This window comes from Schistocerca piceifrons, chromosome 2 (assembly GCF_021461385.2).
Source record: "Schistocerca piceifrons isolate TAMUIC-IGC-003096 chromosome 2, iqSchPice1.1, whole genome shotgun sequence".
NCBI lineage: Eukaryota > Metazoa > Arthropoda > Insecta > Orthoptera > Acrididae > Schistocerca > Schistocerca piceifrons.
In genome coordinates this window covers 109,561,956-109,589,489 of record NC_060139.1, presented here as the reverse complement: position 1 = coordinate 109,589,489, position 27,534 = coordinate 109,561,956, and the positions used below count along the sequence as shown (strand labels likewise).

Here is a 27,534-nt window from a genome sequence, read left to right as displayed (position 1 = left end):
TGAAAGTGCTGAGTGTATTATGATACACTAAAGATTTTTCGAACTCATCTTTCCTCGCACTGTGGATTGAAATGCAAAGACATTGCCGGTGCTTCACAATGTCTACACTAATGATACTATTAGATGGTACCGCTGTCAAAACTGGCCCTCCCTTATTTCAGAGTTGGCGCTTCTCACGTGTATTCGCGACCACATGGTGCACATCCATTATCCTCACTCCATACCACACCGCACATTGGGCTAGCTCGCTTGAAAACCTGGACAAAACAGGAAAATCTTTTGAGTTTGCACTTTTGTATACGTGCGCAATGCGCAGTGTCATTCTAGTCTCAAGTCGGTACGATATGTGCCGTGAGACTTGACGGTAAACAGTGAATCGGGCAATGACATATTTTTCAGATATTGTGTGTGTGTGTGTGTGTGTGTGTGTGTGTGTGTGTGTGTGTGTGTGGCGATTAATTGACAGAATAAAATAAGACTAGTAGCACTCCAGAAGGAGGGTTTGTGAAATTTTCAACCCGCATAATGACGTGTATCGACTTTAATACTACCGGTATTACTCGAAACCGGTTAGGTGCAAAATTTCGGCTGCGTGGCTCCACTTTTGTAAGCAGCTCTCATACTAAGTTGACAGTATACTTAACGAGTTCGAAAGTATTTGACTGGAGATAATTGCACATTTTCAGTGAAAGGTCATTTTTCTGCCACACGGTAAAAATGGGTCCCTCATTATTGAACTTCTCGAACTATTATCTGAACAAAAAGTATCATTAGGGTTTTCTGTAGAATTGTTGGAGAGCTGTTCGGAATTTTCTACGTCTACATGGATACTCTGCAAATCACATTTAAGTGCCTGGCACAGGGTTCATCGAACCACCTTCACAATTCTGTATTACTGAAATCTCGTATAGTGCGCGGAAAGAAACGAACACCTATACCTTTCCGTACGACCTCTGATTTCTCTTATTTTATCGTGGTGATCGTTCCTCCCTCTGTAGGTCGGTGTCAACAAAATATTTTCGCATTCGGAGGAGAAAGCTGGTGATCGGAATTACGTGAGAACATTCCTTCGCAACGAAAAACATCTTTCTTTTAATGATGTCTAGCCCAAATCGTGTATCATTTCCGTGACACTCTCTCCCATATTTCGCGAAAATACGAAATGTGCTGCCTTTCTTTGATCTTTTTGAATTGCAAAACCTAGGTATTTAGTTGAATTTGCGGCATTTAGATTAGACTGATTTATCGTGTAACCGAAGTTGTCGAGTTCCTTTTAGCACTCATGTGGATGCCCTCACACTTTTCGCTATTTAGGGTCAACTGCCAGTTTCCGCACCATTCAGATATCTTTTCTAAATCCTTTTGCTGTTTGTTTTGACCTTCTGATGACTTTATTAGTCGATAAACGACAGCGTCAACTGCAAACAACCGAAGACGGCTGCTCAGATTGTCTCCCAAATCGTTAATATAGATAAGGAACAGCAAAGGGCCTATAACGTTACCTTTTGATCATAGTTTTTTTCTCAAATTGGCGAATAACTTTTTCCTTTTTTTGCGAAATCCTGGAGAACTATTCAAACTTTTTGCAGAGCAGTCTAAAACTAAAACATACCTATCAAGAGCTCTGAAAAAATGCACGTTTCTCGAAAGTCGGGCGCCAGTTTCAGCGGACTGCCAATATTTGCAACAATGTCCGATGCTGACATCAGTTCGCGTCGTTTTGATGCAAGGATATGGCATAATCGAAACTGCTCCGTTGCCGACTGGTCGGCTATCTGAAGTTGAAGGAAGATAAAGATGAAAGAAGCTCGGAATAAGTATACCGAGAGGAATTTACACGCAAATATTCCAGTAAGATAACGATGCATGTCGTGTTGAATCGGCTTCTGGCGCTTGCGGATTCATCCATCTCGAGATTCCAGAAAATGACAACTGAAGATAAACAGGTCCCATGCGAGGTGAAAGATCTGCTTTTAGAACCATCTTCCAGTGGACAGCCCCACAGCGATCCTTCTGAAGGCAATGATACAAGAGACAAGTGTGACTCATTTCCATTTTATTTGCGCGGCCATCCTTCATAGCATGGCCGAGCGGTTCTAGACGCTTCAGCTTAGAGCTGCGCTGCTGCAACGGTCGCAGGTTCGAAAAATGGTTCAAATGGCTCTGAGCACTATGGGACTTAACTGCTAAGGTCATCAGTCCCCTAGAACGTAAAACTACTTAAACCTAACTAACCTAAGTCCATCACACACATCCATGACTGAGGCAGGATTCGAACCTGCGACCGTAGCGGTCGTGCGGTTCCAGACTGGAGCGCCTAGAACCGCTCGTCCACTCCGGCCGGCTCGCAGGTTCGAATCCTGCCTCGGGCACGGATGTGTGTGATGTCTTTAGTTCAGTTAGGTTTAAGTAGTTCTAAGTCTAGGGGACTGATGACCTCAGATGTTAAGTCTCATAGTGCTTAGAGTCATTTGCACCTCCGCAGCAAACACAGAAATATTTTTTGTCAATAAAAAACAGGTCCTTTTGCTGCAGTGTATTTTATTTGTCCCAGACGCTTTTCGCCTTTTTTCCACTTTAAATCAGTGGGATGAAGTCAAAGTGAAAAAGGCGAAACGCGTGCGGGAGTTATAAAATACATTGCAGCAAGAGGAGGCGTTTTTACTGACAAAAATGAGACTGATTTAGATTTGAAAATTTAAAATATCGAATAAAACTTTTCAGTACGGCGATTCCGACTTAATTCGTTATCAGAACTCTCTTATTCCTTTATACCCCATGCCTTACTCGATTTTTGATCTACATTATTGGGTCCGCCGTTCTGAATATTCTAATTCCAACATCAGATTCCCATTTACCATCCCAAAGAACATACTTTTGTAGAATTTTATATCCGTTTTTCTATTACGTGCAGGTTTTGAGGCCCGTTGGCCCATTCTGTGCCGCACCTGCTCTGCTCGCAGGCAAGAGCGTAAGAAGGCGCGAGTGTTCACTCGCGAAATACGCCAGTTTTACAGCCCTGCCTCACTGAGAGTACGCGGAATTTCTTTCAGCAAAATTGACGGCGGCGGCCCGTGCAGCTTTGTGTCGATGGCCCTGCGGCCGCTACTCACCCCTGAGGATGTCCCGGAAGGCGGCGAGTGACTCCCGAATCTGGTCCGGGTTCTCCCGCAGCTCGGTGCGGGCCACCTCCTGGATCTGCGGCGACAGCTCCTGGCTGAACTCGAGGCCCACCGCGAAGGAGCCGCGCATCACCGTGGGGTGTGGCTCCTTGACTAGCTTCAGCATCTTGTCCTCCTGGCCTGCGGAATAAATACTGAAGTCAGTGAACACTGTACACAGAACGGCTTCCCTACCGCCCCCAGGTAGCTTGTACGCGTAAAATCCAGTGTGAGGCGAAAACGTAGTACATAAAGTGAAGTACCACGGAGAAATATACTACTGCCTTCGTTATCATTAGAATGGTTCTGGGAACCCTATGTTTTACTGAAACAAATTAAAGTTTTTTGTGTACATAATATCCGGCCTGAGGTGTAAACTTAATTTTACGTTATTTCAGTTTGACGTAACTGCATTATAACAACTATACTGACCCGTAAAGTTCTTTTGATGTGAGTGACACGTTCTACTGTGGCAAGAAAAAGGGAGCCAACGGGAAAAACTGATTTGATGCAGCTCTGCATGCTACTCTAACCTGTGAAAGCCTCCATCTCCTTGTAACTACTGCAACCTACTTCCTTTTGAACTTGCTTAGTGTATTCAGAACTGTCTCCCTCTACAAATTTTACCCTCCACGCCTCTCTCCATTACCGAATTGGTATGTTGCCTCAGATCGTGGCCTACCAACCGATCCCTTGTTCAGAGCACAAAAAAGGTGAATATGCTCCTGTTTAAACACACTGACGTAATGGTGGGATATGAGCTGCCTCTTTCTCCCTTCCTCAGCAAATTCAAAAATTTTCACAAAAATTTAGCCATGCGAACAAATTCTGGCTTTTTACGCAGAGAGGAGAGAGCGGCAGTGGACAAGAGACGGAAAATGATGAACACAGTGGCAGGGGAACGTAGTTGACAGTGACAGAGCAGTGCCAGGAAAATAGGGAAGGAGACAGTGCTAATTGAAGAGGAATAAAAACAAATAAAGGGAGAAAGTGGAAGTGGGTAAGAGCCAGTGATAATGAGAGACAGAGTCTGTGACAAGGAGAACGAGGAAAGAGAAAGAGAGAGAGAGAGAGAGAGAGAGAGAGAGAGAGAAAGTGTTAGTGGCGATGAATGAATGAGAGTGCAAGAGCGAGACAGTGAAGTGAGAGGAGACTGTAGTAGTAGGAAAGAATGGAAGAGACTCTGGCTGTGACACAGGAGATAGTAACGGAGAGATAAAGATAATGAGAATGAGTTGTGCTGAATGTGTGCGTAAGAAAAACTGGAAATTTGAGGTAAGGGCTATGGGATCAAACTACTGAGGTCTTCGGTCCCTAGGCTTACGCACAACTTAATCTAACTTAAACTAACTTACATTAAGGACAACATACACGCCCATGCCCGAGGGAGGACTCTGACCTCCGATGGGGGGGGAGCCGCGCGAACCGTGACATGACGGCTACACCGCATGGCTACCCCGCGCAGCAAGTGCATGAGAATTGGCAAGTGGGAGTAGATGTGGATATGAGTAACTTACGACGATGGACTAGTGGGCGTGAGCGAATTACAATTAGAGTGCGAATATGTTCACCCCCCAAAATTTTTGGGAAAAAATTTGAAGGTTCTGAGGAAGGTAGAATGAGGCAGTTGGTATCTTAGTTTTCAGTCTCATAAAACAGGAGCATATTACCCTGGTGCTACGAGAGTAGTATTTTTCTGCTGGTTTATGTTACTTTTGAGAAGTGAAGATATGCACCGAGTAAAGCGGAGAACTGCCAGTGCAAATGTTCGATGCAATATAGCAGTAAAGAGAAGCAGTTCTCAGTCAACGATTGGTGTTGAATTGAGCTACGTTTAGAATGCCGCATTTTAATGCATTACGTTCTGAAGTCTAGAGTTAAAATTAAAATGAGCTGAGTAAAAATATGAACGTGTGGGACATCACGCGATATGATGCTAGCATGTAAACGAAAAGATTTTCTTAAATCACGTACATTGTCACCATTCAGCTCCGACCGTTAATAATTTCAGTGACTCCGCGGTAAGAACTCACGGCAACACTGTGTTCGTAGGGAGTGCTGTGTTTGTGTGCTCGAGACAAGGATAAGTGGTGGAGTGAGAATTAGGAGTGGCGCAGCGCCAGCACAGCCTCATAGTCAAAGTCATGATTAATGGAGACCCTGTCCGTGATATCAAATTCTCACTTCTCGTCCTTCAGGTTTTTGAGTTGTCGGATCTGGTATTTATTTTTCTCGTTCTTCTGGAGGTTAAAATATATTGTGACAGGGACAAGTCGACTATTGTGCAATTCATAACCAAGTTATGCCTCTAGGTTGGTTGGTTTGTGGGATTGAAGGGACCAGACTGCTATGGTCATCGGTGCCTTGCCTCCAGGGATCACTTAAGGAGGGAATGCAAGAAGCATCATACGTGTTTCTGAACATCGTAGAAGTGTTGTCAGCTTAACGTGTTCCCCGTTTCTGGTGTCGTTGGAGCTTGAAGGACATATTACAATATGTTCCATTAACCAAAAGCATAGATTAACCGACGGAACTTATTTCCTTAACCTATACCTTACTTCCCGTCATGAAACTAAACACTGTTCGGCGCTTTCACTTGATAAGTTACATCCGCCACCAGGTCTCTAGCCGTCTACTACGCACTGGCGTGTACCCTTGGCTTATATATCACTAAGGGAAAACAAGGAATTCAAAGTCGAGGTACAGAATACTGTTCGACATTATATTAACGGCTACTCTCCGTGTCTTCCTGACTGGTGTTTTGATTATGTATGCAGAGACTTATGGAAGTCGTTCTGTTCGCCCCCAATGAAACTCCTTTTTGGGAAAACTGGTTTTACATCCAGTATTGAGCCTTTTGATTGACTTACTGCACGACTTCTGAAGATAACTAGACGAATGTTGAAGACGTTCCTTTAACGACGATAAGAATCCATTTCCTGAACGTCTTTCCTTTTCTCACTAGTGGACATTCAGACATGTCGGGCCAAGGGATCTAGTTGAAAATCGGTTGCCTGAAACGAAGTCGCGGGATCGAATCCCGGAAAATTTTTAACCTATCTTTAAGCCGGCCTTCACCTTTCAACGATGTGATAAGTCGCCAGGAACGACACATGGTTTACATTCCACCTTAAAGTGTAGTTCCCCTTTTCCCAGTTAGGTAAATGGGGTTAATTAGGGGCACTCAAGTCGCCGAAGTGGCGTCCAATCTAAAGACTTGCACCAGGTTCCTGACCAACATGAAAATAATACTATTATTATGTTCATAAATTACTGAAGCCTACAAGAGCTTCCGAGAATGGAATATGCGCCAGTTAAAATACTCTGAAGAAGCAATACTTACCATTGAATTATTCTGATAACTTATGGCTTTGAAGGAAAATGGACAGAAAGGAGCAAGAATTAAAATTCCTTTTTATATTAAATTTTAAGTGATCTAAGATCTGATTAAGTATACCATTAGTACCCGGCAATGGTCGAAAGAATTATTTGAAAATAAGGGACAAACAATTCTAGCTGCGTTCGTAACAGAAATTTCACTTCGCACGTAACTTTCAAAATGACAACGCTTCGATGTATGATCACGTAGAGCTGAGGACTTGTTATGGAGCTTTTGCTTAATAATAATAATAATAATAATAATAATAATAATATACGAAAATAATTGTTGATGTCAGGACAGAGGTCCTTAACAATGTAGTGCAAATATAACATTGAACTGAGACGATCACTAAGGTACTTTACGTTATCTTTAGTAATCCAGTACGAAATCGATATTCAGTAGCGATCACGTATATTACATGAAATGTTAAAAAAACTGTTACCATCACTTTCGTGATTAAATTACACGTTCCTTGCTAATGAGTTCTACTCGCCCTTAGTAAAGTATAAGGAGCAGAGTTTCACGGAGTATAACAGCCAGAAGATGAGTAAACTGGTTTGTCGAGAAGTCACCGCTAGAGTAATGTTTATTCCCGCTACTGGCGAACGCGTAGGGCAATTTACACGTTTTGTAGTTCTCTCTGTCTTAATATCTTCGCTTTCATCACGCAACGGTAAATTTTCATGCAAAAAAAAAAAGTCAGTGATATATAATTGCTTTCAACAAACGTAGTCTAACATGGTTTTTATCTATTTCATCTCTGATGGCTATCTATAAGTGCTTTGACGTAGCGTAACAAGAAACTTCTTGCTCTTCTAGGCTAGATTACCTGTTTGCACGTAAACTGAAGTAAGATTTTTAATCATCGCATCAAATATTTTCTCGTCTCACTTTTTTTACAGCGTATGTATTTCGCCCACTTTTGTTGAATCTATATTAAAGCTTACATCCCTACTTCACCGACTTTTTAGTAACTGTTATAACGAAAATGTTATAACGAAAATACGAGTATTTCCAAACCGAGCAGTCCACTTGACGTAACAGGGTAAGACACAAATTGTGGTTTTACGTCAGTGGTTATCCACTTTCATGTTTAAGGGAATTTCGTAAATTGCATTTACGTGCATCTGCCTTGCGAAAACACCATGTCAGCTGATCTGGAGTAGGACGGTTTTCGTAGGTCTACTCTGCCGCTGCTAGCGGCCAACTTGTTAGGTGCGGAGAAGGAAGCGTTGCGATGTCGAGAACACACACTACTAGTTTAATAAACATTTGTTAGCCCCCATAGTGTACCGAGAGTATTTATGTTTAATCTGAACTTATCACAGCGTTCTCGCCTAAGGATTTACGGTTACTCTCTTATACGTTGAACTGTTGACTTGGTTCGAAAGTAAGTATTATGTGACGTACGAAGTATTACGCTCAAAATACGTATTTTTGAAGTGCTTATCAAATGCAGTCGTCTAAATAACACTTTGTGAAATTCAGACTGATGTTATGAACCGCTGCAACCATCGGCACTGACGAGTTTTTAATTCCTTACACTCTCGCGTGGCCGCTAGAGCTGCGAACACGAAGCTTTTACCAGCAACATTTTCTCAACGGCTTTTAACCGTCGCAGTTGTGGAATTTCGTAGTATGACATTGAGTCTATTAAAGAGCGAAAGCTGTGTATTAAACCGTTACAGAAGTACAGACAAACGCAATTCCTAAATATATTTTGGTGAAAGGAAAGGCATTAGTGGCTCACGGTAAGGGTAGGAGAGGTAGGTCTGAAAACTGTAAATTATTGACCAACGACAATACCCTTAAAGGTGCAAAAGGCACTACTGAAGTGCCATCCGTTCTGAATAACATCCATTTACAACTGCAAGAAGATAACATAGCTACAATTTTTAGTCACCAGTCTGATGATTGCCGTGAAGAGACCCACTGCAACTTCTCCATCTGAGACCATCACTTCTACTCAACGTCCTCAAAAATAATTTGTTGAATATATTCCAAACTCTCTTACTCCACATTTTTGCCCTAAGTACCATGAAGTAACTCCGGATATCTCAACACATTTCCTACTATCCTGTCCTCCTCCTCCTCGATGTTTTTCACACATACTCACCGCTTCTGCGGACAGTCATAATATTTCTTGTCTTATCAGTGCACTTAATTTTCATCATGCCTTTGGGCACCAATGATCTTCCCATTTCCTCACAGCCCAGATTTCCTTCCCATATGATGCTGTGCTGTGCTCTAGACGGAACTCAGAATCCTCATATTACGACATACATTTGATACCAGTTCTTTTAACGAGGAATGTAGTCTTTGCCACTAGTGGTCTGCTCCGTGTATCTTTGCTTCGTCCATCATACGCAATTTTGCTTCCGTGGTAACCGATCTCCTCTTTGTGGTCCTTAAATTTGGTGTTAAGTTACATATCTCTTTTCAGCTACTAGTCACTCCGATTTACTGTCAACTCCTTTCCGTTGAATAGGTCCTGAAATTCTTCACTTTCACAGGAGTTAGCAATGTCATCGGCGAATTTTATCATCGATATCATTTCGCTCCGAATTTCAACCCTTATCCCCAGTCTTTATTTTATTTGCGTCGTTGCTTCTTATACACTTGTTCAACAGTAGGAGATGAAGATGGCCTCCCAAATTTACGTCTTTTTTCTCTCGGTCTTCCACTGTTAATACCATCGTCAAAAGTCTGCCGCTACAATGCTGACATGACCTCGTAATTAAGCACTGACTCATACTTGACCCCACAGCAACGCAGGCCGAAACGATGCGAGCGGCTCCCATGGTCAACGACTGGAGAAAGTAGCCCGCCCAAGGGGACAAGGACTCATGTGTTCCAGTCTTCTCGTTGTAGGGCGTCTTGTCATTACTGTGAGATCTACAGTTCTTAGAACATTGTGTCAGACATTAACGATGGCATCGGCTATCAGAGTTTCAAAGAATGCATTTAGGCAACTGAAATTTTGCCTCACATAGTGATGCGTATGACAAAGCTTGTTGAATTTGCTTATTTTCATTTATGGGTGTAGTGTAAAACTCTGAACTGGCGGAGCTTCATACACGCCAAATACCCGCCCTCCCCCCCCCCCCCCCCCCAAAAAAAGGTCCTATTACATAGTTTAAAGGACCAGTATTAAGTGGGGACTTTAGGAATGTACTACGGCCTCCTACTTATCGCTTCCTTAAGGACTGTGAAACCAATTTTGGACTAATTACACCATACACAGACGCATTTAAGCAGTTGCTATTGACCCGTGCGCACTATAGATTCCTCATCGATAGCGCGAGACTACATCTTCAGCGGTTGCTAAGCAACTTTCTTCCTTACATCTCGCAAGAGGACGCGCGCACGACCACCTTGGTGTAACTTCACACCGAACTGCTTTGGCTCTTGGTAAATTCCATCTTGCCGGTAGCTGGAGAAGGAAGTTACTAAGCAGCCATAATTGGTCGTTCCGAGGGGTTGGCTGTAAACAACGGAGCATCTCTCGCCATTGTGTTGTCTTGTAAGCTGGTCCTCGATTGCTAAGCTCACTTCTTTGAGAAACACAAGGCACTAGTTCCAACAAGGCATTGGTCCACATCTTCCGCTTGGTCCGTGGGTGTAAGGACAGAGCGGAGCAGTGGACGCATAAATATTTTGATGAGCGTCTTGCTAGGTCCTGTAGCGTGCTTGTGGAGGTGGACTGGTAGCGGTGTTATTGGTTCAAAATGGCTCTGAGCACTATGGGACTTAACATCTATGGTCATCAGTCCCCTAGAACTTAGAACTACTTAAACCTAACTAACCTAAGGACAGCACACAACACCCAGCCATCACGAGGCAGAGAAAATCCCTGACCCCGCCAGGAATCGAACCCGGGAACCCGGGCGTGGGAAGCGAGAACGCTACCGCACGACCACGGTGTTATTGGTACTCTGTCGACGTGCAACGTGCTATGTGCAACACTTTCCTTTTGGGGCGTATGTGTTTAACAAGTGTGTCGCATTGTTTAGTGCATGGCAAGCTCAAGTTTCCGATTTTTTTTTTATTTTTGAGCCCGCTGAAATGGTCTGTGTTGGTCATATTTAAGCGTGCTGACAAAGTGAAGTAGTTTTGTTAAGCATGATCCAGTTGTGTTTTTCATGCTGTAAGGCATTGATGCCTTTTTTTTAAAAAAAAAGTCTTTTGTACATAGTTTAAACTGAAAAAGCACACTCTTGAGCGTAAATTTTATTTCCCCAATAATTTCAATTTTAAAAATTTTGTTTGGTGTAATATGGGCATTTGCTTGACGTTTATCATTATTGGAAAGATATTCTTGAATGTGTAGTGTGGACTTACTTTGAAGTTCAGTATTTTGAGCACACGTGGTTCTTGCAGCATCTGGGGCTCCATTCTGTTAATCGTACTTACAAGTTGTACTGTGACCACTTGGTCTTCTGGTTATTTGTTATGACGGTCCACTGGTTAGTCTGAGACAACTCTTAATCATTTTTGATTGCTGATTCCCATCAATATGTCTAATGCAATTTTGTTTCTCTATTTTAGTATTGTTTGAACCAGGGAAAGTGAAGACGACTAATTAAATTTCACCTTTACATACCTCCTGTCATTATATTTTGTGTTCTGCATTACGGCAGGTCTTGTCATGGGCAAAGCCTCGTCAGAGAGGTCCACCGCATGAGCGTCTAGCGAAGTGATTCCAGTGGAGGTTTCCCGTGGCCTTCCACTGATGATGATGAAATCACAATGAGGACAACACAACACCCAGTCCCTGAGCGGAGAAAATCTCCGACTCAGCCGGGAATCGAACCCGGGCCCCTTGGCGTGACAGACCGCCGCGCTGACCACTCAGCTATCGGGGCGGACCCTGTCATTATGGCCTTGATATTTAAATTTTTTAAAATTGTTATTTGCTTAAATACTGTTTCAATAGAGATGTCTTCTTGCTAAATTATTATTAGTCACTATCATTATCAATCTTTCAGGCTTTTTTATTGTTTGAGCTGTAAGAGTCATTCATCCTGCTGCCGTAAGCAAGCCTTTTGTAATATGAAACGAAGTTGTACATCTGAATTTTTATGTTAAGTAATTTTAACTTACGTCTTCAGATAAATATCTTTTCTGGTGCACATGCCAATTTTTACTTCCTGCACGTTACCGCTTCCAGATCCCCACTGGCTGCCCCTTTTCAACTATTCCCACAACCCAGACCCGAGGGAATCCTTATACTAGTATACGGTTCTGTGCGAAGTACCTTGTAGCATGAAATTCATCGTAGTTTAGGAGTGTACAAGAGGAAGTAGTTACCCTTAGGTTGCAACTTATTGGATACGTGCTACGTCTTTCACGTCATTCTACACTATTGGAAAAAAAAAGGTATTAGTGCACCTGGAAAGAAGACGTCGATTTTAATTCTATGACGGCATACGCCACCGGGGGGACAGTACGTGTACTGATAATAGTTTCAACGTCGTCTGCCAACAGATAGCATAGTGGCATAGCTACCAGAGCGCCGTCTGTGTCGTTCGTTTATTGGGGAATGCTCACAGCCAGAAGGCTCAGCGTGGTGCAAACCTGTGATGCATGCCTCCGAGACGCCCTCGTGCTTCCTATAGCCAACTGAGCGAGTTTGAAAGGAGTCAAACTGTGGCTTTCCTAGTGGTTGGACGGTCCTTTCGGAGAATTTCCATACACGTTGGCCTTGCTGTCGTCGTATTGTTAGGGCAGCAGTGGCAGATCGCACAACTGCCACAGGACAGATAAAAGGGCTTGTATTCCCAGACATGTCAACACGAACTGCCTATTGTCTGAGGTGCGATAAGCTACAACCCTGGTTCACCTTCCGTGTCTCTGGAGGGGACGCTAACCAGCAATCGGTGTGTGCAGAAACTTGTTAGACCCGTTCCTTTGCCGTTCTTGCTACAGAAGGTGATGTATTGTTCCAACTCTACGTGCAGCAACTTCCCCTGGCCAGCATGATCTCCCGACGTTTCTCCTATGAAGCACGTGTGGGATATGATTAGACGAGAAGTGAGTAGTGTGACTGGTCAGCCAAAAACTCTTACAGGACTACGTGAGCAGGTCGAGCAGGCGTGGCATGACGTATCCCAGGACAGTATTGTCCTCTATACGACTGACTGGATGTCAGAGGCACCGCGTGCATTGCTGTCTGTGGAGGCTACACCAAATACTAATGTGGGTGTTTAAGCATGGGTCGTTATGTGGTACCACAGAATCACTTGTGCTATTGATATGTAAATGTAATCGTTTTACGTACTCCATATCCGCTGTTGCAACAATGAATTTTGAGTGACCTGGAAGCCTGTAAAAGGGTGTAATAATTTTTTCGGGCAGTGTATAACGAAGAAAATTCTATGGGCACTAGTCGGCTGCTGGGTGCACATGCATCATTCCTTGGTAAGAACGTGTCCCCCCCGGCAAGTCGAAACTGCCGCTGGAGACGGCAACCTCTGGCAGGAGCGGCTGCCCCATGGGCACGCGCGGCTCGAGAGCGGTCGCGCCGCTCCTCAAGGTGCTGGCCAGCCAGCTACCTCGCAGCCGTGGCCCGCGCACTCTCCCAACCCGAACACGTGCCGGGCGGCCGCGCCAGCGTGAGGCAACTCGCCTCGTGTCTCCGCAGCAGCATTGCAGATTAGCGTCGCAACAACCTCTGCAGGGCTCCAGAGTGCAGTCGACAACTCTACCCATTACCGTCCACTCATCGTAAAAAAAAAAAAACTGTGGATCATACTTGACATACGTTTATGACTCCTCGATTTTCTGACTGGTCTATTGCGACCTGCCACAAATTCCTCTCCTGCGGCAACCTTTTCATCTCACAGTAGGAATTAGAACCTATTTCCTCAATTATTTGCTGGATGTATTCCGGTATCTGCCTTCCTCTGCAGTTCTTATCCTGTACAGCTTCCTCTTCTACCATGGAAGTTATTCCCTGATCTACATCTACATACTCCACAATCCATCATACGGTGCGTGGCGGAGGGTACCTCGTACCACAACTAACATCTTCTCTCCCTGTTCCACTCCCAAACAGAACGAGGGAAAAAATGACTGCCTATATGCATCTGTACGAGCCCTAATCTCTCTTATCTTTGTGGTATTTCCGCGAAATATAAGTTGGTGGCAGCAAAATTTTACTGCAGTCAGCCTCAAATGCTGGTTCTCTAAATTTACTCAGTAGCGATTCACGAAAAGAACGCCTCCTTTCCTCTAGAGACTCCCAACCGAGTTCCTGAACACTCGCGTGATGATCAAACCTACCAGTAACAAATCTAGCAGCCCGCCTCTGAATTGCTTCTATGTCCTCCCTCAATCCGACCTGATAGGGATTCCAAACGCTCGAGCAGTACTCAAGAATAGGTCGCACCAGCGTTCTATAAGCGGTCTTCTTTACAGATGAACCACATCTTCCCAAAATTCCACCAATGAACCGAAGACCACTGTCCGCCTTCCCCACAACTGGCATTACATGCTTGTCCGACTTCATATCGCTCTGCAATGTTACACCCAAATATTTAATCGACGTGACTGTGTAGAGCGCTACACTACGAATGGAGTATTCAAACATTACGGGATTCTTTTTCCTATTCATCTGCACTAATTTACATTTATCTACATTTAGAGTTAGCTGCCATTCTTTACACCAATCATAAATCCTGCCCAAGTCATCTTGTATCCTCCTACAGTCACTTAACGACGACACCTTCCCGTACACCACAGCATCATCAGCAAACAGCCGCACATTGCTAACCATCCTATCCAAAAGATCATTTATGTAGATAGAAAATAACAGCGGTCCTACGACACTTTCCTAGGGCACTCCAGATGACACCCTCATCTCCGATGAACACTCACCATCGAGGACAACGTACTGGGTTCTATTACTTAAGAAGTCTTCGAGCCACTCACATATTTGGGAACCAATCCCATATGCTCGTACCGTAGTTAGGACTCTGCAGTGGGGCACCGAGTCAAATGCTTTCCGGAAGTCAAGGAATATGGCATCCGTCTGATTCCCTTCATCCATGCTTCGCAAGATATCATGTGAAAAAAGGGCGAGTTGCGTTTCGCAGGAGCGATGCTTTCTAAAGCCGTGCTGATGCATGGACAGCAGCTTCTCTGTCTCAAGTAAATTCATTATATTCGAACTGAGAATATGTTCGAGAATCCTGCAACAAACCGATGTTAAGGATATTAGTCTGTAATTTTGAGGATCCGTCCTTCTACCCTTCTTATATACAGGTGTCACCTGCGCTTTTTTCCAGTCGCTCGGGACTTTACGTTGGGCAAGAGATTCGCGATAAATGCAAGCTAAGTAAGGAGCAAATGCAGTAGAGTACTCTCTGTAAAACCGAATTGGAATCCCATCAGGACCTGGCGATTTATTTGTTTTCAACCCATTCAGCTGCTTCACAACTCCAGGGATGTCTATCACTATGTCCTCCATACGGAATATCTTAAGAGATGTCCCATCATCCTGTCCCTTCTTGTTGTCAGTGTTTTCCATATATTCCTTTCCTCTACGATTCTGCAGAGAATCATCTCACTCCTTATCAGTCTGCCTAACTTTCAACATTCTTATGCAACATCATTTTTAAACCCTCGTCGCCAGTTTTGTAATGGCCTCGTCGCTACTGCTGTGGAGGCCGAGTTGCCACTGTACTTAGGATAGACCGTGTTCCTTAGTTCGTGAAACCGCTTCTGGTGCAGTACACCTCACCATTATTACACAGCTTTGCCCCAAGGTCAAGTAGCAGGATAGGACGACGAACGTTTTACAACATTCCAACAAATTAGCAACAAACTCACACAAATGACTTAGAAAGGTTTACTTATCTTTGTGACTTGTTGAATCGTGAGTCTGCAACGCTGTTTGTAATATAACACAAAAAAGGCCCGCAATGGCTAACCGAAATAATCGTAGGTAAACAAGTTACATAACAAATGCAATTTACAACTGTGTTCCCTTCTAAGTCAGCCCTGGACGATTATCTATAACGAAATGGGCGAGAGCTGCTGTTCTATCTTCCGAGTAGGCTCCTGTCCGTTGTCCGGTAATCAACGGATTGTACTCGGCCGGAAATTGGCCGAGCCGAAGTCGATATCTTCATCCCCAGCGCCGCCCTTGGCGCTGGTGGAACTCGCGCAAGTGGAGAGTCTTTATGGCGCCGTCACCACCTCTCATCTTTGGGCCTTTGGGTTCTTTTGCCCTGGACGACACAGCATATCTCATCTCAAATGCTCAGATTCCCTTGTACACCGCTTTTCACACAGGCCATGTATCACTAACGCACGCTGCTGTGCTCCAAACGTATTCTCAGAAATTTTTTCCTTAAATGGTCTGTGTGTGATACTAGGAGACTTCTCTCGGCCAGAAATGTTCTTTTTGCCAGTTCTGATCTGCTTTTTTCGTGCTCCTTCCTCCCTGCAACACAGGTTATTTTGCTACCTACGTAGCAGAATTCTGGAACTGCGTCTACTTCGTGATACACTATTCTGATGGTAAATGTCTCGCTGTTCTCATTTCTGCTACTTCTCATCACTTTCGTCTTGCTTTGGTTTATTCTCAAGCCATATTCTGTACTCATTTGACGTTTCCTGTAATTTACGTATCTACAGAATGCTGCAGGTAAAAAATAGATCCGAAATTTGTTTTATAATTGATGTAAATGGCTATAGCTCCGTCATAAGTTCAATTAAGAAGTATCTTTTTTTTCTTCATGGTGACTAGTTTCGGACAGCTATGGCCATTTTCAAACCATCCCTGTCGTGTGACAACGCAGGCGAAAGCCTATGTTCAAAACCTGCGGCCGCTTTGATCGTCGTTGCAGGGGCAGCTTTTATACATAGGCTTTCACCTGTATTCTCACACGATACGGATGGTTTGAAAATGGACTTAGGTGTCCGAAACTAGTCACCGTGAAGAAATAAGAGACATCAGCACTCCGTCTTCAGGCCTCAAGTGGCCCATCGGGACCATCCGACCGCCGTGTCATCCTCAGATGAGGATGCGGATAGGAGGGGCGTGTGGTCAGCACACAGCTCTCCCGGTCGTTATGGTGGTTTTATTTGACCGGAGGTGCTACTATTCGGTCGAGTAGCTCCTCAATTGGCATCGAGAGGCTGTGTGCACCCCGAAAATAGCAACAGCGCATGGCGGCCCGGATGGACACCCATCCAAGTGCCGGCCACGCCCGACAGCGCTCTACTTCGGTGATGTGACAGGAACCGGCGTATCCACTGCGGCAAGGCCGTTGCTAAGAAATAAAAGAGCTAGTTCTTAAATGAACTTACGACGGAGCTACAACCACTTATTTCGATTCTGTGTATCTTCACCTTAAGTGAGGACAGCAATGTTGTTAACAAATCTTATCATTGATATGCTTTCACTTGAATTTTAATCCCTCACTTTAAATTTTCTTTTATTTGTGGCGTTTGTTCTTCGATGTACAGACTGAAGGGGAGAAAGAATGTAGGCCTGTCTTACACCATTTTTAATAAGATCATTTCTTTCTTGGTCAGAACTGTCTCTCTGATGCCTTTACTTATCCTAAAGCTCGCGCGTCGTTCGCTAAAACGGCCGATAACTCACACGGCAAACATAGATGACGTAAGTAGTTAAAAAAATGGCATTCCGTCAGCAAATGTCGGACCGTCAAAGGTTGAGCGCAATGAGCACAAAGTGGTGGGGGAGCACCACTTAACAAGCAGCGACGGCTAAAAAGACTGTGTGCAATACTCAACCTAGCTAAAATGGTCTCGCGGCGAGAGGGCAGAGAGGAGGTAGTCCAAGCCGCTGGGAGAGGCTCAATTCCCCGCAGCTGTTCCCATGAACGGAGGACCAGTGGTGATGCCAAAGTGACACCACCTTCTGACACACGGCAACACAGAGATCATCGGGGAGAATGTAAGAACTAGCGGGCCGAGATACGAGGACTGCAGCCTTGGCAGCAGCGTCAGCGGCCTAGTTTTCCCACTAGACCGACGTGACCAGGAACGTACATAAACACAGTGGCACCATCAAGAGCGAGCAAGTGAAACCTTTCCTTGACCCTTTGCACTAAGGAATGGACGGTGCACAGCACACAGACGCTCTGAAGGGCATTGAGGGAATCGGAGCAGATGACGCAATTGAAAAGCTTGTCTCCGGACGTACTGCGTGACCTGGTACAGGGAGAATAGCTCTGCCGTAAATAACGAGCAGCGTTCCGAAAGCCGATGCGGAAAATCGTCGGTGCGAATGACGAAGTCACAAGCGATACGACGGTCAGTCCGAGAGCCATCATTATACACAAATGTACTATCGGCAAGTTGTGTGCGAAGATTGTGAAACGTACGGCGATAGAGAGGGGCTGGAGTAGTGTCTTAAGAAAGCGAATGAAGGCCACACGAAGCCAAGGTAGTAAAAGGTTCACACTCAATGAGAAAGGCGTCGTGTTGTCTCCTGGGATTTCCGTAATATTCTCGAATCTACCCTTTACAAATCAAGCAGCATGGCCCCAAAGTGTTTTAATGTCTTCCTTTAAACCAGGTGGGGGTCCGAAACCCTCGAGCAATACCCAAGACGAATCGCGCAAGTGTTCCGTGAGCCGCGTCTTTTGCAGTTGACCACTTTTCTAGAATTCTCCCAATAAGCCGAAGTCAGACATTCGCCTCCCCTTCAGTTGACATTATGTGCTTGTACCATTTCATGTTTTAGAAAAGTTACGCCTCAGTATTTAATGGCTGTGACTGTGTCGAGCAGAAGACCACTAATGTGGTACTGTGATCCCTTATAGGAATTTTCCTGCTGATTTGCAATACTTCACATTTTTTCACATTAGAAGCAAGTTGTCGCTCTCAGCACCCAACATTCTGGATAATGTGTTGTATATATTTCAATCTCTACCTTCCCTGTAGTTTTCAACACGTGCCGTGAAAGTTTTCCCTGTTGTCTCGAAACATATCCCATCAGCCTGCTCCTTCTACCGTTATCGACATACTCCGGTCCTCTACGATTCTGCGAAGGATCTACGCTGTCTAATCATATTAATGTGACCACTACCCATGTTCGACGGCAACTTACAATAACCACGCACAGACGGTAGGTGGCAGCACTAGCACCGGAGGGTATATGAAGCGTGCCGGGGATGCAAAAAACCGGGCAGTCGTTGCCTCAATGCTGCACTTCCTGCACTATAGTGACTTATCTGACGTCTAGACGGGCTTGGCTTTTGGGCCAAGGGTCTAAGCATTTCCTAAAGGGCTAAGTTTGTGAACTGTGCGTGTCGCCGTGGCTATTCTGTGCATAGCAAAATGGCGCTATCCAAATCTGCGCCGAGGCAAGTGTGGACACCAAGAGCCATAGATGACAGGGTGAACGACGGAAGGGGAGACGTGTACGGGTGAATAAACGCGCAACTGTTGAGCAACTGACCGTCCAGATGAACCAAGGGGCAACGAACGTTGCTGCGTTTAGGCCTCCGTAGCAGGAGCCTGTTTCATGCACCCATGGCGATTGATAGCCGTTGGCGACGAAGGCTGGAATCTGCATGCCAATACCGTCAACTGGACGTCCACTGAGTGGCGACAGGTGGCATTTTCAGGTGAATCACATTTTATGCTCAATTGGACAGATGGCCGTTGGCTTGCACGACATGACACGTCTGAAAGCAAACACGCTGCAAGAAACGTCGGAAGGGTCCAGGTCGGAAGAGAAAGAGTTATGGTCTGGGTTGGTTGGTTGGTTGGTTGTTTGAGGTTAAAGGGACCAAACAGCAAGGTCATCAGTCCCTTGTTTCAAATAGACTCCATTCTGCTAACGGGACATCTCAGTATAGTCAGAAAAATAAAACGGATAAAGGGGAAACGTAAAAGGGCAGTCACGTTGTCATTAGTAAAAACAAATGAGGGAAGTTGGCAAGAGAACGAACCCAACACTATGCTGAAACAGCATAGGCAAGACCACCTGTGACTTAAAAGGTACAACTGCTATAATGCAGAAAGTACGTATGGGAATAGAAAAACTAACCAAGCCTTAAAAAGAAGGGGTAAAAACAGAGTAAAAGGGAAAGAAAAGAGGATTCCGGTCAGGGAGGTGAATCGGGAATCTCTGAACACTGCCTACAGTGGGAGACACCCAAACACTCACCGCCCTGCCCCAACACCAGAGGGAGATTAAAAACTTTAAAACTGAGAATAAAAACCACTCTCCCGGAGGAAACCTAGAACCAGAGAGACCATCCGGGAATCGTCAGCCAACATCAAAGGTAAAGTGTGGGGGAGTCTGTACTTAGCACGCAGAGCCAAAAGAAGGGGGCATTCAACCAAAATGTGGGCCACTGACTGGAAGGCTCCACAACCACATAGCGGGGGTGGCTCATCACGCAAAAGGAAACCATGGGTCAGCCTGGTATGGCCAATGCGGAGACGACACAGTGTGGTCGAGTCCTTGCGGGAGAGGCTAAAGGAAGAACGCCATGGGCCTGTATTCACCTTAATGGCACGAAGTTTATTAGACAGTGGAGTAGCCTCCCAAGAATTGGCCCATGACTGTGCAAAGTGGGATTTGATGTGAAGCCGTAAATCCGCTGCAGGAGGGGTTACAGAAAACGGGGGGTAAGTAACTGCTCCCCCAGCCAAACGATCAGCGAGCTCATTACCCGGGATACCCACATGGCCCGGGACCCATAAGAAGTCAATGGAACAAGCAGCACGGTGAAGATCAGCGAGATGGTCATGGATGGCAGAGACCAAGGGATGGCGCGAAAAACACCGGTCAATAGCAAGAAGGCCACTCATCGAGTCCGTACATAACAAAACGCGGTTGTGTTGGGATTGTTTAATAAAGGTAAGGGCCCGGGAAATTGCCATCAATTCCGCAGTAAACACCCCACATGAGGGTGGCAGTAGATGATTTTCCGTTCCAACAAAGGACGTGAAGGCATACCCAACATGATCAGCAGATTTAGAGCCATCAGTGTAAAAAACAACAGCATCCCGAAACTCCCATAAAATTTGGCGGAAAAAGGAACGGAACACCACCGGGGGGATGGAATCTTTCGGACCGCGGCGGAGATCCATCCGAATTCGAGGCCGAGGAACTAACCAAGGAGGGGTGGAGGGGAGGGAGCGAGGAAGACAGGACAAAGAAGGAAGCCGAAAATCACGGGTAAGAGACGCAAGGCGCAGCCCAACCGGTAAACCCGCCAGAGGGCGGGAGTCAGGCGGGCGACGTCCATGGTCTGGGAATAGGATAGAATAGGAAGGATGAGCGGGAGAAGAACGGATAGTAAGGGCATAAGACACCAGAAGCTGGGACCGCCGAACAGAAAGGGGGGGGATCCCAGCTTCAACCAGGAGACTATCAACAGGGCTAGTAGGGAAGGCACCAGTGGCCAAACGGATACCACGATGGTGGACTGGATCCAGCACGTGCAGCGTGGAAGGAGCAGCTGAACCATAAACTTGACAACCATAGTCCAAACGTGACAGAACTAGAGCACGATAAAGACGGAGGAGGAGGGAACGGTCCGCACCCCAGGAGGAGTGGGCAAGGAAGCGAAGGACATTGAGTTTACGGAAACATCCTACCTTCAGGAGTCTGATATGGGGCAGCCAAGTGAGCTTGTTGTCGAAAAGAAGACCTAGGAAACGAAACTGTGGAACCACAGGCAATCTTTGTGCAGCGAGATAGAGCTCTGGATCAGGGTGGACCGTAGTACGGCGACAGAAGTGGACCACCCGCGATTTTAAAGGAGAGAATTGAAACCCGTGGGAGAGGGTCCATGCAGAGGCACGCCGTATAGCCACCTGGAGCTGCCGTTCTGCAGATGGCATCGAGGAGGAACTAACCCAAATGCAGAAATCATCCACATACAGGGCAGGGGCGACCAAGGGACCGACAGAGGCCACAAGTCCATCGATAGCAATGAGGAAAAGAAGGACACTCAAGACAGAACCCTGTGGGATGCCCGTCTCCTGGGTCCGTGGAGAACTAAAAGCAGTACCAACTCGAACTCTGAATGACCGATGGATCAGGAACTGGCGGATAAAAATCGGGAGGGGGCCCCGAAGATCCCACTGATGAAGGGTTAGTAAGATGTGATGGCGCCAGGCCGTGTCATAGGCCTTGCGAAGGTCAAAAAACACTGCAACCAAATGGCGGCGCTGGGAAAAAGCCTGCCGAACTGCGGATTCCAAGCGAAGCAAATGATCGATTGGAGATCGTCCCTCTCGAAAGCCACACTGGTAAGGGGACAATAGATCCCGAGATTCGAGGACCCAAGTGAGCCGACGGGCTACCAGCCGTTCAAGTAACTTACAACCAACATTGGTCAAACTAATTGGCCGATAGCTGTCAACAGATAGGGGGTTCTGACCAGGCTTAAGGACAGGAACCACAATGCTATCCCTCCACTGAGAAGGGAAGTCACCCTGGAGCCAGATACGGTTAAACACCCGAAGAAGATGGTGCCGTTGTGGAGCACTAAGATGTTGAAGCAGCTGGTTATGAATGGAATCTGGGCCAGGAGCCGTATCATGAGAAGCAGATAGAGCAGAAAGAAATTCCCATTCAGTGAAAAGGTTCGTTGTAAGATTCTGACTCACAAGTGGTGAAACATAAGGTGACAGCTTCAGCCTGCTGTTTTTGATGAAGGAAAGCAGCTGGATAGGAGGCCGACGCTGATGCCACTGCAAAATGGGTCGCAAGATGTTCTGCAAGAACTAATGGGTCCGTACAAATGCCATCTGGGAGGTGAAGGCCTGGGAGGGTGGACTGCCGATGGCAACCTTGCAGAGAGCGAAGTGTAGCCCATACCCGTGACAGAGGGACAGTGGAACCAAGGGAAGAAACGAATCGTTCCCAACATATCCGCTTGCTCTGTTTGATTAAATAACGGGCTTTAGCGCGAAGGCGCTTAAAGGTAGAAAGGCTGGCTACAGATGGGTGCCTCTTAAAGTGTTGCAAAGCTCGACGGCGATCACGGATGGCAATGGCAATGGCCGTACTCCACCACGGGACTTGCCGACGACGAAATTGTCCAGATGAGCGCGGGACAGCAAGGTTAGCAGCGCGAACAATCGCGTCAGACACGTCACGTAGGACGTCATCAATACAACCCGACAAAGAGGGAGAAAACTCGACCTGTGCAGTATATAGAGGCCAATCGGCGCGGTGGAAAGACCAACGAGGTAACCTGTCCATCGGGGAGCAGGAAGGGAGCGTTATAATCAACGGGAAATGGTCACTATCACAAAGGTCGTCGTGTGGCGACCAGTGTAATGAAGGGAGGAGAGAGGGAGAAGAAAGAGAAAGATCAACGGCAGAAAAGGTACCATGACCAGCACTGAAATGAGTAGGGGAGCCATCATTAAGAAGGCACAGGTCGTGGTCTGCAATAAATTGGTCGATAAGAAGACCTCGTCTAGATGGAAAGGCACTGCCCCACAAAGGATGATGAGCATTAAAATCCCCAAGGAGGAGGAAGGGAGGAGGAAGTTGCTGAAGAAGGGTGGTTAAGGCAGCAGGTGTAAGAGTCCTGTCAGGAGGGAGATAAAGATTGCATACTGTGACTGCAGAGTCTAAGTGGACCCTAACAGCAACTGCTTCCAATGTAGTTTGGAGAGGAATCCACGTGCTAGCAATGTCTGTACGGACCAACGTACAAACGCCACCAGAAGCCCGCAAGGGTCCGACCCGATTTCGACAGAAAACACGGAACCCACGGAGGGTCGGTGAGTGAGCATCAGTAAAATGAGATTCCTGGAGAACCACACAAGCTGCTGAGTAGGACGAAAGAAGGGATTTCAATTCCGGAAGGTGACGATAGTAGCCATTACAATTCCATTGGAGAACCACAGAACGATGGTTTAAATGAGGGCTGAACACGCTAAATCCAGTCATACCGCCGGGTCCCCACCCGTCACCGACAAGGAGGGGGCGACATCCATAAACGACAGGTCAGAATCCGGTTGTGAAGCCGGGGAAGGGACCTCCGGTGACACCAGAGGCTCTTTGTCCCGGGACTTATGTTTCTTCTTCTTTTCAGGCTGAGATCGAGGAGGGCTGTGTGGCATAATGGAGCCAGCTGCAGCAAGATCAGGAACAGAAAGAGACCGGGCGACCTGGGGGCCGATAGACCGCGGCTCTCGCGGTCGCCGCGCTGCAGCAGACCTTTGACCTGGAAGGTGCCGGGAAGGGGCATCCCGGGAGAGGCGCCCTTGACCGGCAGACGCCGAAGGAGTGGGACACTTCTCCGGCTGGGGAGGGGGAGCGGCGCCCAGAGGAGAAGGTGTGGGAGCCGCAGGGGAGGGGGGAAGGAGAGGGGTCCGGGACGGGGGTAAGGAAGGGGGAGGAAGGGATGAAGATGTAACCAAGGCGTAACTAGATGTCATGGACACAGGGTGCAATCGTGCATCTTTCTTACGGGCCTCTGTGTAGCTTAAACGATCAAGAGACTTATACTCCTGTATCTTTTTTTCTTTCTTATAGACTGGGCAATCTGCTGAACGTGGAGAATGACTACCATGACAATTTACACATACAGGAGGGGGAACACAGGGACTCCCCTCATGGAGTGGACGTCCACAGTCACCACAGAGAGGGTCCTGGGTACAGCGAGAAGACATGTGGCCAAAACGCAAGCACTTAAAACACCGCATAGGAGGTGGGATGTACGGCTTCACATCACAGCGATAGACCATAATCTTAACTTTCTCAGGAAGGGTATCCCCTTCAAAGGCCAGGATAAAGGCACCAGTATCAATACGATTATCTTTAGGACCCTTCTGAACACGCCGAACAAAGTGAACACCCCGCCGTCCGAGATTGTCCCGAAGTTCCTCATCAGTTTGAAGGATGAGGTCTCTGTGAAAAATCACACCTTGTACCATATTTAGAGACTGGTGAGGGGTAATGGACACAGGAATTGTGCCAAGATGGGTACAGGCACGAAGGGCCGCAGATTGGGCAGCCGAAGCAGTTTTTATCAGTAACGAACCCGACCGCATCTTGCTCAGGGAGTCCACTTCGCCGAACTTGTCTTCAATGTGTTCCACAAAGAATAAAGGTTTGACACTGGTGAAAGTATCTCCATCAGTCCTGGTGCAAACTAGATAACGGGGGAAAGGTTTTGCCCCTAGACGACGGGCCTGACCCTCCTCCCAGGGGGTAGCCACGGAAGGGAAGGCCGAAGGGGCAAGAGAAGCAGCACTTGAGGAATCAGTACCACGCAGAGAGACGGCCGCAGAAGAGCGGCCAGGGGTTTGGACCCTTATGCGTTTCATCTGCATAGCGTCCGCCCTGATACCACCCACTCCGATCAGGGGCTCTCCTCACGGGCGCCACCCAGCCACAGCAAGGGCCGTCTGGCACGGCGGCCATTGCCGGGAGTTCCGATGCTCCAGGATGACGAGCAACCACTCCAAGGCATGCATGAGGAGGTCACAGCTCAGGTATCAGAAGTGTGATCCCTGTGTGTTCAGGGGGCTCAACCAAAAGGGTACATAGCGACCCCACCACACGGGCTGGCTACCGTGCTGGCTATGCACCCTAGCATCAGACAACGACGTAGAAGAAAAGGTGGAATATACTAGGAGGGCACACGTCGGAGACACTAGGTAAGGTGCTCTTCCCCAAATGGCTCACACTACGGAAGAGAAATTTTGGAATGGAGGTCAAACCCCAGAGGGGGACCAAAGAATGCCAAAAGGAGGAGATGATTACGCAACAAAGCCAGAGTGTAAAACCAACAGAACCAGGAGGATAGCGGGGGCCAACATAAGCAAGGACACCAATAGAGGGAGAGGAGAGGGCGAGGGGAAAGGGGTATGGAGGGGAAAGGAGGGGAAGGGAAAGGAAATGCAGCCCGGGAGAGAAAGAAGGCTGCAATGGCTCGGGGCCCCGTGCTCGCCACGCACGTATCCACGAAAGAGTTGTGGACCCCCTGGGGGGTATGGTCTGGGGAACATTTTCATGGCAATTCGTGGGTGATCTCGTGTTGTGGAAGGTACGTGGATAAACACAAGCAAGCATCTATCCTTGAGGACCATGTTTTCCCAACATGCATTCCACTTTTCCTCAGCATTTATTTATTCAATCGTATGGCTAGGGCCCCTCCGTCGGGCAGACCATTTGCTGGGTCTTTCAATTTGACGTCACTTCGCCGACCTGCAATCGATGAGGATGATAGGGTGATAACGAGGACAGCACAAAACCCAGTCCCTGGGCGGAGAAAATTCCCCCACCCAGCCAGGAAACGAACCCGGGCCCAGTGGATTGACAATCCGTCACGCTGACCATTCAGCTACCGGGGCGGACATTTCTCAGCATGATGGCATCTAACAACAGGACAATGCAACGTATGTCACAACTCGCAGCGTACGCGCATTGTTTGAAGGACACGGTGGTTAGTGTACTGTACTCCTCTGGCCACTGCACTCCCCGGATTTGAACCCAATCGAGAAGCTATGAGACCACCCCGATCTTGCTGTACGCGCTACGAATCTTCAACCGAGAAACCTGGCGCATCTGGCCAGGGCACTGAAGTCGGCATGGTTCCACATCCCTGTCGATATATTACAGAAATCGCTCAAAAGAGGAAAGGCCGCTGGACCTGATGTGATACCAGTTCGATTTTACACAGAGTACGCGAAGGAACTTGCCCCCCTTAGGTCTCTAGAAGAGCGTAGCGTTCCAAAGGATTGGAAAAGGGCACAGGTCATCCCCGTTTTCAAGAAGGGACGTCGAACAGATGTGCAGAACTATAGACCTATATCTCTAACGTCGATCAGTTGTAGAATTTTTGAACACATATTATGTTCAAGTGTAATGACTTTTCTGCAGACTAGAAATCTACTCTGTAGGAATCAGCATGGGTTTCGAAAAAGACGATCGTGTGAAACCCAGCTCTCGCTGTTCGTCCACGAGACTCAGAGGGCCATAGACACGGGTTCACTGGTAGATGCTGTGTTTCTTGACTTCCGCAAGGTGTTCGATACAGTTACCCACAGTCCTTTAATGAACAAAGTAAGAGCATATGGACTATCACACCAATTGTGTGATTGGATTGAAGAGTTCCTAGATAACAGGACGCAGCATGTCATTCTGAATGGAGAGAAGTCTTCCGAAGTAAGAGTGATTTCAGGTGTGCCGCAGGGGAGTGGCGTAGGACCGTTGCTATTCACAATATACGTAAATGACCTTATGGATGACATCGGAAGTTGACTGAGGCTGCCGGCCGAAGTGGCCGTGCGGTTAAAGGCGCTGCAGTCTGGAACCGCAAGACCGCTACGGTCGGAGGTTCGAATCCTGCGTCGGGCATGAATGTTTGTGATGTCCTTAGGTTAGTTAGGTTTAAGTAGTTCTAAGATCTAGGGGACTAATGACCTCAGCAGTTGAGTCCCATAGTGCTCAGAGCCATTTGAACCATTTTTGACTGAGGCTTTTTGCGGATGATGCGGTGGTATATCGAGAGGTTGTAACAATGGAAAATTGTACTGAAATGCAGGAAGATCTGAAGCGAATTGACGCATGGTGCAGGGAATGACAATTGAATCTCAATGTAGACAAGTGTAATGTGCTGTGAATACATAGAAAGATCCTTAATCATTTAGCTACAATATAGCAGGTCAGCAACTGGAAGCAGTTAATTCCGTAAATTATCTGGGAGTAGGCATTAGGAGTGATTTAAAATGGAATGATCATATAAAGTTGATCGTTGGTAAAGCAGAAGCCAGACTGAGATTCATTGGAAGAGTCCTAAGGAAATGCAATCCGAAAACAAAGGAAGTAGGTTACAGTACACTTGTTCGCCCGCTGCTTGAATACTGCTCACTGGTGTGGGATCCGTACCAGATAGGGTTGACAGAGGAGAGAGAGAGAAGATCCAACGAAGAGCAGCGCGCTTCGTTACAGGATCATTTAGTAATCGCGAAAGCGTTACGGAGATGATAGATAAACTCCAGTGGAAGACTCTGCAGGAGAGA

At 46.7% G+C, this 27,534-nt stretch overlaps 1 protein-coding gene across 1 annotated transcript in view; it reads right to left on the bottom strand.

Annotated features, from left to right (window-relative positions):
* LOC124776541 (clavesin-1) overlaps positions 1 to 27,534 on the bottom strand; it is a 105,179-nt gene that overhangs the window by 46,780 nt on the left and 30,865 nt on the right. Inside the window, exon 2 of the mRNA XM_047251571.1 lies at positions 3,114 to 3,302. Coding sequence (XP_047107527.1) covers positions 3,114 to 3,302 — 189 coding nt within the window. The remainder of the gene's footprint in view (positions 1 to 3,113; positions 3,303 to 27,534) is intronic.